At 40.0% G+C, this 11,702-nt stretch overlaps 2 protein-coding genes across 2 annotated transcripts in view; both read right to left on the reverse strand.

Annotated features, from left to right (window-relative positions):
- Positions 1-3,041, reverse strand: part of LOC147170982 (cilia- and flagella-associated protein 337-like) — a 28,260-nt gene extending 25,219 nt beyond the window's left edge. The window contains exons 1-4 of the mRNA XM_086080842.1: positions 2,868-3,041; positions 1,648-2,000; positions 693-1,001; positions 90-263 (exon numbers count right to left, since the gene is read on the reverse strand). Coding sequence (XP_085936968.1) covers positions 90-263; positions 693-1,001; positions 1,648-1,728 — 564 coding nt within the window. The 5' untranslated portion in view covers positions 1,729-2,000; positions 2,868-3,041. The remainder of the gene's footprint in view (positions 1-89; positions 264-692; positions 1,002-1,647; positions 2,001-2,867) is intronic.
- A 1,108-nt stretch (positions 3,042-4,149) lies between these two features.
- On the reverse strand, positions 4,150-11,409 carry pdcd10a (programmed cell death 10a). The gene is made up of 8 exons (XM_086081537.1): positions 11,172-11,409; positions 9,577-9,738; positions 8,644-8,697; positions 8,420-8,537; positions 7,890-8,016; positions 5,719-5,797; positions 5,551-5,633; positions 4,150-5,143 (listed from the first exon to the last, which is right to left on the reverse strand). The coding sequence occupies exons 1-8, from the start codon at positions 11,184-11,186 to the stop codon at positions 5,062-5,064; spliced, it is 720 nt and encodes a 239-aa protein (XP_085937663.1). The 5' UTR covers positions 11,187-11,409; the 3' UTR covers positions 4,150-5,061.
- Positions 11,410-11,702: the final 293 nt, after the last annotated feature.

An 11,702-nucleotide genomic window follows, 5' to 3' on the forward strand; every position in this document is an offset into this window, starting at 1 on the left:
GGTACTAAGCCCAATTGCAATCAAAAGTATTTTTGCCTAATTGTGTTGTTTAAAATGTTCAGGCTAAGCTGGAGTCGTCATTCAATCACCTTGTGTCCATTTTGCATCAGCACCACGTCTGTCACCCACAGGTCTTTGGCTTGGACTGTGCTGTTTTGCAGCCGATGGGTGCTCACAAGCGACATGTCACTGTAGTCCCGCAGCCCCACAGATCCTCCTTTACTCACTGTCATGTATTGACCCCAACTCGGCAGGTACAACACCTGAGCAGAGCCGATGACGTCATTTTGTTATTTTTATCGTTAAGAACCACCTGTAGACGTCCGAACCTCTCAGCCATTTGGGGAAAACCAACTAACATTTTGACATTCTCAGGGCCACAAGATGGAAGCAGTGAACCGTCACTTTATTCACAGCTGTCGGCACTTTGTAGCGGCCGGTTCATTTGCATACTAATTGATAGATGTTAAACTTTTGGGAAACCAAAGCCACTTATCTCAAATGAGCAGAGACATTTAGATGAGAGACCCTAATTCTTAAAAATAAAAAAATGATACAGTCAGCAGACTGGAATTTCCATCATGTCAATGTCAAAGTGTTGGACATAACAGCTGCAAACCATCGTGTCTGCAAAATGAACATGCTGGCTCACTTGCACTAAACTGTCCACCAGGAGGACAGCCGCTGCTTACCTTTTGGACCGGGTCTCGATGGGGACAGGTCAGAGAGCGAGGAGGCTTCCAGCGAGGTGCGCGTTTCACTCTGCTGTGCTTGAGTTTTTCAAAGAGCTCCTGCTGAAGAAAAGAGCACAGCCCCCCCCAGTCGACTCGACCCTCTTCTTTCGCAGCATCGCTGTCAGGGAAGAGGCCGCGGTGCCCCTGACTGGCAACCACGCTGTCAAACAAAAGGCCATACTCCTCTTTCGAGTCGCGACCGACCGATAAGCAGGCCAGGCGGATGAATTCATTTCTGGACAAGGAGCGAGACGCCCCCGGGGAGACCTAAGTCAAAATCAGCAGCATTGGAAGACATTCAAGACTTTGCACATGATTCAACTCATGCTATGATCTAGATCATTGATCATTTTCACTTGATTAATCTGCACATGTATGTACAAGTCATGTAGTGACTTAATAGTGACAGGCAGAACAATAAAATGCTCCTCCGTGAGATGACAGAAGTACGGAAGAGGATTAGGTCCAATGAAGAGAGAGGAAAAAAAAGTTTGGCAGGATTCTGACTTTATTAAAGTCACAATTCAGAGATTAAATTCAGAATTCTGAGAATAAAGTCAGAATCCTGCCAACTTTTTTCCCCCCTCCTTACTGGCTCCATTTCTCTTCCATACAGAAAGTACAATTAGTTTAGCTAAATGTCTCAAACTTCTTGTAAGTAGTATATATTTTTTCTATTTAATACAGAGTCAGTCATTTCATTGCCGTGGGTCGGGTGGTTATTAAATTACATTATTGTGTGATACCTGCACACTCATTATAATTCCAGGCGCTGTATAGACTGTCCTTTGGATTATAAGGCATTTCTTAAGAAAGCTCACGGTGTCACCTTGGGATGCCACAGTACGACATTTCACCTCCTTCGGGGCAGAGTAATGTAATACCATTCGTAAAATGAAAAAAAAACACTCACAAAGAATAGCCTATTTAGCTTCTTGTAGTCTTCCATGCTCATTCTGCTCTCAAGCAGTGTCACTTCCATCCTTGTTGCCATGGTTACACATCACGTCAGCTCTGTCATTCCATCAACAGCGTACTAACAACACGTGTCGACACTGGAGACAAGTAATTGTCGCCACACCTCGTGGACTTGATGAAGACAATTGCGCGGGGAACCTTCTCAGAGTGGAAGATTTGCTAGCTGCTCTCACTGTCCGTGTTGAATAGCTGCTCAGCGTCAACGTCAACGCTTGGGTCCCAAAGATCTGTCTTGAAGAGGCGGAGGCTTGCTGTTCACGTTGCTCAAATGGCAGGTGAAATAGAATACTGTAGCAGAGCAGATAAGCAGCAGGAAATATGCAACATATAAAGGTTTGCCATACTGCACTGTGTAATGATTTAAAAGCACTGCTGGAGTCTGAAGCATAGGAGACATGATGGAAATATCCCTTTATCTAATAAGCTCTTCAAAGGGTGGTAAAACAGGTTGACAAGATGCATTTTACGAGGCGAATTCAGCGCAAGTGGCATCAAACTGAGCAGAGATTTAGATGACAGGCCCTGTAATGAAAGCTAAAGCGGTCCCTTGCTGAAGCATGCATAAACTACAGCATGATATTATACTGTTTTGTGGGAAGTGACTCGCATCCATCAATAAGAGATTAGAACGGCACAGTAGCTAATAGTGCGGCTTTACAGTAGGCACAGTAACTTTTTGCTACTGTAGGAGTCAAATGTTTGTACGCAGTGTAAAATTGCCCTGTATCACATTGAGCTATTAAGCTGGAATCCTGGTCCTCAAGCGCCACTGGCCTACTTTGCCACCTATTACAGCACTTAACACTGACACTGGATTAAATTGTAGGCCGGTCTCTTGGGGTAAAATAGAGGATAATAATATCACCGTCAGCCCACCAGGTATCTGCCCTGTATGCCAGATGGCTAGTCCAGCCCTGTACTCAAGAATACGTGGACATGGTCACAAGTGACGGGGATCAAACCCAAAATGTCAATGTATCCAGACGAACATTTATTAGGTAGGGTGTTAGAATCTGAATTTGTCCAAATACCCTGTAAAAAGTTGAACATGTATGCCAAGACAACTGTAACATGCCTAAACTAAAATTGAGTTAAGTTGTTTTTAACCAATACATTTTAAAGGAAGAGATGGACACTCATTCATACTTAACTTACCACGTCATCCAACGTCTGAGAGTGAGTTCCTGAACAATCTCTTAGAAAATCTCAGAGAAGACACACTGCTGTTTTTCAAATGTATCTTTTGAGTCTTCACATCCCGCGTGTGGATTTGTCTGATTCCAGGAGTACAAACTTTTAACCTAGCGACAATCAACACTACCAACCCAGGATGTGGCCAACACCCACAAAGAATTAACCGGCCAGACATACAGTGGTGACACACACACACACAAACCCCCCCCACACACACACAAATCTGTTCTTTTATTAGGCCTACTTGCCAAAGACCCATGCAAGTTTCCTGGCAACCAAGGAGTCAAAAAGAATTGCATTTGTTAGACCTGGCCCTATCGTATGCTTCTAAGACAAAGCGTGTTCGTTCACGGATTACGCACTAGAGACAATGATCGGAGCAACAGCGACACACTAAAATACAAAACACGGACCCAACATTTTTACAATATTGACAATAATAGCAAGAACCTTCTCGGCTTACACACACACACACATACTTTATTGGTGCCAGGCAAATGCCTGTGAGAAGTTTACTGTGGTCAAGAGTCAAGACCGAGAACATTTCTTGGGTTTTGGTAAAGAAAAAAACATACTTCCAAAAGACTAGTAATGGCTCATTCAATACAGATATCACCTCTCCCCTCCTTTCCTTCTGCCTCAGTGACCACAATCAGTTCATGTGTGCGACTTAATGGCCTGGAATAACTTGAATTAGCCGATTACAGCGGTCGTCAACGGTGACAGGATCAGAAAATTAGGTCTCAGCAATTTCAATAATAAAGCTTTCAAAATCAACGCTTTCACAATTGGATTACAGCACTGCATGTAAGAGCCAGCGCACAGCTCAAAATAGCCCCGCACAAATCCACCATGGAAAATCCACTATTATACAGGGAGAAGAATGAAGGTGCCGCAATGGGGAAACATGCGTCCGGATCCTGGTACTGTACGGGAGGAGAAGAAGGGAAGGACAGTGGAGAGGAAGTGAAGTACTTTTGTCACGCACAAAGGTTTACTTTGGAAACTCTTTCTCCAACTCTTTGACTCTTAACAGTTGGAAGAATAGTGCTTTTAAGGTTTGTGTTAGACGTCCCTTTCATCATGACTATTATTGAGAGAAGTAATACATTTCTGTAAACAAATGTTTTTGGTTGCTCCTCAAAAAATGTTTACAGAGCTTTTGTTTTGTTCCTACTGTGGATCATAGGTATCACTCATACGCAAGGCTTCAAATTGGGAAGTGACAAAAGAGGAATGAATGTACAGCCAAATGTCAAGTCAGTTTATTCATTGAACAAAAGAAGTTGACCAAAGTGCTTTTGAGGGCGATAAAATCACATAGGCTAGTATTTTTTTTAGTAGTGACAGACAAATGAAGCTTCCTGAAGCACTTGCGATATTTTTGGATTCTTGGTTTTGAGATGCAATTTCCATTGCATCTTAAAACCAATTCACAAGTGCTTCATTATTTTTTGACTCTTCCAGGTGTTGCTCTTGGTTTCAAGATGCAACTTCCATTGCAACCAAGAGTGCCATCTAGTGGAGTCAAAAATATTACAAGTGCTTTATTACGCTTCATTTTCCCATCACTCATTTTTAGCATCATTGGACAGTGAATTAATGAAAAATGAAATAAAATAAAATAAGGCAGTGTACAAGTGAATAACAAATAATGATAAGTAGACAAATCACTTGCCATCTCAAAGAGCGGACAGAAATGAATCCAGTGTGCAGAATTTCTTACAAAAAGGCGACGAGAGAATGTCTCTTTCAGGCAATGAAAAGTAGAGCTTTGAGATTTTGTCTGTAATTAATATGAAATGTCTCTGTGGTCAAAACCAGTTACCACGGCACTATGAATAATAGATAAAAGACAAGGCCCAGCAGTGTCCAGCACTTTCTTACATCGGTGTGAGGGAATAACATCCAAGGGATGTGTATTTGACTTTTTGGTAAGACCTCAATTATTATTTTTTTGCATTGTTCTTTACAAGAAATCCATGAAGAGAGCCATATTTTCTCAAGATCGCAGGAGGTAAAAATGCTATGCTAAGCAATAAAAGTACAGCAATAAAAGAGCTAAATAAAATTGCGACATCAACAATGTTCTGCTTCAAACTACCTGCTCCCCTCCCAATCCTCGGCTATGTTGTGGTTGCTTCATCTCCGGCTTCTATGTGGCCGTCTTGAAGGCCTCCAGTATCATGTTGGTTTGGTGGGTGAGCCGATTGGCGCTGACAAACACGTTGAGCACTCTGCGAGCGACCATGACAGAAAGACAAGGACACGCATGTCTGTCATCATGCAAAGAAACCATGGCAACAATATTGATCCAGGAAACACTTTGATCTGCCTGGAAGGGAGAATGTCAGGCTTCAGAGAAAACAAGTCAGCGTGAATCCACTGGAAATGGGTCAAAGGAATTATTCAGGAAGGGCGGATTGAATAGAAAGCGAGACTGTGATCAAACGACAAGCATTTTACGTGGCGGCGACAGCTTGTGTGTACGTGCTGACAGCCGCAACTCTTAAATGACGGGAGGTGCGTGAGGGGAAAAAAGGATGCTCGGACTTGATACGCGGGTGAGGATCGCGGCGGACCAAAGCGGTGAATAATTGTTATAAGTCCTAACACAGCAAATAGACACGAAGCAGCGTCTTACTTTCCGTCTTTGAAGAAGGTTTTGAGAGCGTCGCTGAAACTCTTGGAGTATTTCACAAAGTCTTTCTTCTGCTGTTCCAGGGCCTAACACACACAAGCTTTTTTAGCTCTGCTTGTTCAAAGGAGGCATGTGGGAAAAGTAATTTTCCTCATCTTTATCTATACTTACGTGTCTGTATTGATACTGGTACCTCCTGAAGATGGTGTTAACAATGTCTAGCAACTCTTTTATGGCACTGGCAATGTCTCTGGAGGACACACAAACACCCGCATGTAAAGGAGCGATAAACATTCCATTTGAAAATCTCTTTGTTCTCGAGCCAAAATTACTCTTCTTTCATCCAGATCACTGCTTGCTTTTCTTGCCCTCCCCCACCCCCACACACACACACAAATCAGATTTGTTTCCATACACAACTATGATTTCTTTAATAACCATTTGCCTTGAATTGATTTTATTCATAAGCTATTCACTGGGTCAGCAACTTAGAAGTGAGTCAGTAAGAGAATTAAATTCAATCAAAATATCAGTAAAGAATGCCAAAAAACTGCAAATGTGTATGTGTAATATAGTACTTAGACCATATTAAGAGGAAAATATCTGGATCCAATGTCAAATGTTGAAATAAATAGTAATTTTACTCAAACATCCAACCTGCAGGGGAGGAAAATAATGATGCTGTGTGAAAAACGCCCTCTGGAATTAGAAATAGAAACTTTAAACACAATTATCTTCAATGAGCTGCTTTGCATAAAAAAATACACATTTACTTGCTAAAACAGAGTTGCTTCCACACATCCACTGTGATATCTGGAAATGTGTGGAGAGACAAACCTATATGACCAAATTGCAAACACCTTGTCTCCTGCATGAAAGAGGAAAAAAAGTAGAACTACTATAGTGGAAACCTCTCAGATGGAACAGTTAAAAAAAAAGAAAAGAAAAAAACTCTTGTCCAGGATACTTTTTGTTCCCATAGAATGTAAAAATAGAATTAATTTGTTACAGGATCAAACTAGTGTTGAAGCTTCATGAAGCACTTGCATTATGTTTTGAGCTCTTGGTTTAAAGATAAAGGCTAGTGCAATGGAAAGGGATTACATTTCCACTGCATCTTTAAACCAAGAGTGCCATCAAGAGGAATAAAAAAATATCACAAGTGGTTCATGAAGCTTCATTTGTCCATCACTAGTTATTTTTTTTCCATTTCAATCAATTATTAATTCATTTGGAAAAGAAAAAAAGACAATATAAAACAATATTCTTCATCGTTGAATGAAAAGGAGCAGAAAGAAGACTTAGTCTTATTGTATCTGCCCCGTTTCTCCCCAGAGTTTATTAACAAGGTAAAGTAATTTTAGAAAAAAACATAAACAATAACAGCAAAATAAATAATATAATAATAACTTAAATAAAATAAAATTGGGACAGCTAGTCAGAGATAAAGATGTTGACCACTGTTAAGTGTAAACTGTGACAAATGTGTTGATAAGAAGTGACTGCGCACAATAATTAAGTTGAATGGTATAACCTGCCTACTGCCTGAAGACAGTTGGGATAGGCTCCATCACACCTGTGAACCTAGAGAGGATAAGTAGTTCAGGAAATAGTTGGATGGCTAATTTCCTGCAGCACACCTGATATTCTCTAACCCCCATAGTAGTTGGAAATCCCTATAGATCTCTCTCATAAACTGAGGATACCTTGTATAAATGTGGTTGAAACTTTTGTGCTAATTCAAAGATGTAATTTTGACCAAAAAAAGTTGATTAAATTCAACATTTTCAAACCGGAGCAGCAGCATTAGACTGTTGCGCAATTTGTTTTGGGCAATACTGGGTCAAAACATTACACTTATTTCCAGCATATAGGGCGGATCATGATTTACAAATTCACCTACAGTGGGAACCTTGGTATACGGAAAAATGTTTACACGAAAAATACTTAAGTTCATGTACTATTTTTACTTCACACGTCTTCAGTCTGGAGCACTTTTTCAAAATCACGTCACTTGTAAGCCTTTCATTTTTAATGGTAATACTGAAAGATGAGTTTGAAATCATATACTGTATTGGAATCATAGTTTGTTACATTTACAATTCAAACTATTAATGCAGTCAATTCTAAACTTTTGGATAGGCCTATTACTCACAGTTTTTTGCCATTCGCGGCAGACCTCTGTCCCCATCCCCCGCAAATAGCTGGAATTACCACACTTTTCAATTCTTATTTTTTTTAAAGAAATTAGAAAGTAACATTTGTATTAGATGGTAAAAGTTCTACATTTAATCACACACACACGCACACACACACACACACAAACGATTTATCTGTCTCACTTGATGGTCTGCAGGAAGCCCACTCTGTCATTGATCTCATCAGGTATGGTGCTGAGGATGTGTTTTAGAGCGTGGGCTCTCTCATTCAACTCCTGGAACCCTGGCTCCTGTCTCTCAATTCGGAACTCTGACAAAACAGATTGGCACAATAACAAAAAAGTTCCCTCGACTTCACAGTGATGGGCACAATAGCACATGTTTAACTTATCAATGACATGCAGAAAGCAGTGAAAATATAAACTATATCCTGAAAAGACTAATAAGAGAAGCTTTTCAATAAGTTTAAAACTAATGATAAGTGTGTGTATGTGAATGTATTCACTGCTACAATAAATCACTGTGCCCTGCACAAGGGACTGAATTACAGGCAAGAAGGGTAGGAAGGAATGTTGGAGGAGTTGATTTGTGGAGAAACAGTGCCTCCTAGTGGACAGTTTAAGTACTAGTCACTCCACACTCCAGCAGGCAACAAGCACGCTGGACAAGTGTTCTCTCATTGTGGTGTTGGTGATGCGAGCACTTTAGCTTACCTTTCACATCGGCAGCAGCCATGCGAAGTAGACACTCATTATAATTGATTTTCTGGTTCTTCTTTTCAAGTAGTTTCAGCACAAATCCCTCAGTCACGCCAGGGTTCTCCTCCTCTGCCTTAAGATGGTAATAGTGAAGAATAGTGTTTTAAAAAATATATATATGAAATATGTCAATCAATTGCATGAAATGTGAATATTGTAAATACACTTCTAAAAATTACCTTTACAAAGGCTGCACGCAATGTCTGTGCTGCTGACAGGTTGACTTTCTCCAACTGCAATGCATCACAAAACCGCACATTCATCCTGGCTATTTATAGCTGAAAAATAATTCTGCAGTCAGATATTAGATGTATGAAAGGGGGCACTGCTCCTATGGTTACAACTAGTTCAGGCTTTAACAATACTCTTTAAAGAAAGACAGAAAAAGCAAAACACTATCCTGGCAGAGTTGTAAATCATTTCAGCAATATTCATTGGAATACAGTACAAAGACAATAAATTTAATGTTCAAACTTATAAAAAAAATTCAAATATTCTCTCATTTTGAATTTGATGCCTGCAACACATTCCAAAATAAGTTTGAACCTGCTGTTGAAGACGTGCAAAAAGTGGCACTGAGTTAACTCCTGATGATTTTAAAATGATCTTAAACTCAGCAGCCACAATAACAACAACACCTGCACTCTCTAATAAGCTCAAAAGTAATGCAAGAACTGCATCAATGAATCAAGTACTACCACAACACAAAGCATATTTTAATATTTATTTAACAACTTAGAATTTATCTTTGTAAATTGGGACCTCAGAAGATGTTGCAGGTTTACTTAAAAAAAGTGTCCAAATCATAAAAAATAATGACTCCCTAAGCTCTTAGAGCCTCATTAAACATCAGACGGGCAGACATCTTAGAAGCCTTTAAATCTCTTTTTAAACACTCATTTATAAAGAGAATTTGTAATAATGCAGTTGGATATTAAGGTCTTACGTAGTTTTATCATTTTATCCGACTTGAGTGGAGGGTTATAACTCTGCATTGTTTTTTCCTTTATAATGCTTACGTTTTGTTGAATGTTTTGTAGAGGGATATATAATGTAGGTGAAGTTTTATTCTGTGCAGAATCAAACATGAAAAGCGGACTGTCCCGCCATACCTGGTCAAAGACAGGGTACATCACGGTGTACAGAGCCATGACTGAAGTGGTGCTGGCTTCTCTCCTTAAGTCGTCCATGGTCATCGTCGACCAATTAAGGGACCTTCGGGTACGTGCCTGTCCACCAATACCACCTTCCCCGTGTTCAATCTCTCCTACACACTGACAACATGGGAACAGAACAAAATTCAAAGAAGTCAAATAAAGGAGTGAACAAGAAGGGAGATGCCATTTTTTGGTGTAAGCAAGTCATATAGTCTAGCAGTAAAAAAAAAACAAAGCAGAGAATTTATTTTAAAGTCGTGTACTTGTAAGGCACTCAGTTGAGGGCAGACCTCAGCCAATGCCCAAAGATTCAAAACATGTTGGTCTGACAATGATTTGAGTTGTTCAACTGAAAAAAAAAAAGATAGAAGTTCTGTCAAAAATGATTACGTACTTTTTGGCGTATTACAGACTCTTACCTCACACATTTTGCCCATGGTGGATGACGTATTAAGTGTGTAATAATTTAACATTATATTTTTTGGTTGACGTTTAGTGTTGCGATCTTTCTGCCTTACCTCTGTGAAGTTGGTTTGAGCTCAGCTCTCACTTAGTGGTGATGGGAATGTAAATGTGATTGATTATGTCTCGCTCTATATGTGCCCCGTAATTGACTGGTGATCAGTCCAGGGCGGATAGTCAGCCTTTATACCTAATCAACTGCGATAGCTCCAACTACGCGCAACACTAAAAAGTAGACAATGGTTGGATGAATATTGTAGCAGTTGTTGTAGTAGTAATTTCAATACATTAAACTAAGACGTGCAAATAATGTTTCTCTCTCGTGCTGCAAAATCATGTAAACAAAATATCAGAAACAGCTTTAAGTATAGCACAGCAAGTTCTATCTAATGATTGTACAGTACTATAGTGCGTCTCTTCATAAGGGTTGCGGCGGGTGAGCTGCACTCTATCCCAGCTGACTTTAGTTCCAATTTTGACATATAGATTGAAGTCAATGATTCTACTGTGCTCTTTAGTTCAGATATTAATAGAAGACACAGTAAATAGTGCTGAAGCTTGGGTGCCATTGCATCTTCCTGCAAGTGAATGTTATCTTTCATGAACTATTGTTTATTTGACTGATGTTTGGCATAATTTAGATCTCGGGGAAACCATAAATAGAAGAGGTCATCGTTGCCGTGCAAATCACCAAGATATAAATCCCCCAAACATTAATATTGCAGCCATAAAATTTTAAATCATTCTCATGCAAAATGAGAAGAAAAAAAAAGAGTTAGTCACTCAAGTTCTCAGTGGTTCAAATGAACTAAATTTTTTATGATGTGGGTTCTTTCGTTTTCCAAAAGGGACACATTGAGACTGTTAGAGCACGTTTTGTGGCTGCTCATCAAAGTATAAAACCTGCAACGTTTCACTTGGGTGTGGTTGCGGATACAACAGCACACCTAAAGTGACACATGATTCCAGAACAAAGCCAACGATTAAATCATATACCGAGATTTAAAAAGCGTGGACAAAAATAAGTGACATTTGCTTGCTGTTGTGGTCGTATAACCTGTTTGTGTGTGGCTTATTTTTGGACTCACCTCTGTAATGTCCATCCAGAAAAGTGCAGTATAGACATTTTCAAATAAAGTATCGCGTCATTACATGTTTAACACTTAGATAGGTAGCCCAAAAGGCGATTCATAACGTTGAATAATATTTGGTCTGCTGTCAAGAGATTAGCAGTTTTAGCAGGTGATTCAAAAGTCAGTATTCGGACGGTTTACGCGTCACCGACGAGTAATAAGCAAATTTGACAGGAACCGGGAAGATAATAAAGACACGAACCAGTGGAAGCTTTGACCAACTGTATTACACCTCCTTTCTGACTTCTGCGTCGGCAAGTTTGTTGCTTGGCAAATCTGTAGAGCTGGGGAGGGCGATGTAGGCAGTTTAGCTGGTCGAAAGTGCAACGGGTTGTAGTTCTCTGGGTCGGTCTCTTCGCTTTCGTACAAAGGTATTCAACCGCCATAGGACTACAATTCCCAAGCAACGGCTAAAAGCGGAAATGGTAACACTTCCGCAAGCGAGTGGTAGTCTCGTATTCAACAACAGCGCAAAACACGTTTTTA

The sequence above is a fragment of the Leptonotus elevatus genome, chromosome 7 (genome assembly GCF_054856555.1).
Source record: "Leptonotus elevatus isolate MCC_2025b chromosome 7, RoL_Lele_1.0, whole genome shotgun sequence".
Taxonomy (NCBI): domain Eukaryota; kingdom Metazoa; phylum Chordata; class Actinopteri; order Syngnathiformes; family Syngnathidae; genus Leptonotus; species Leptonotus elevatus.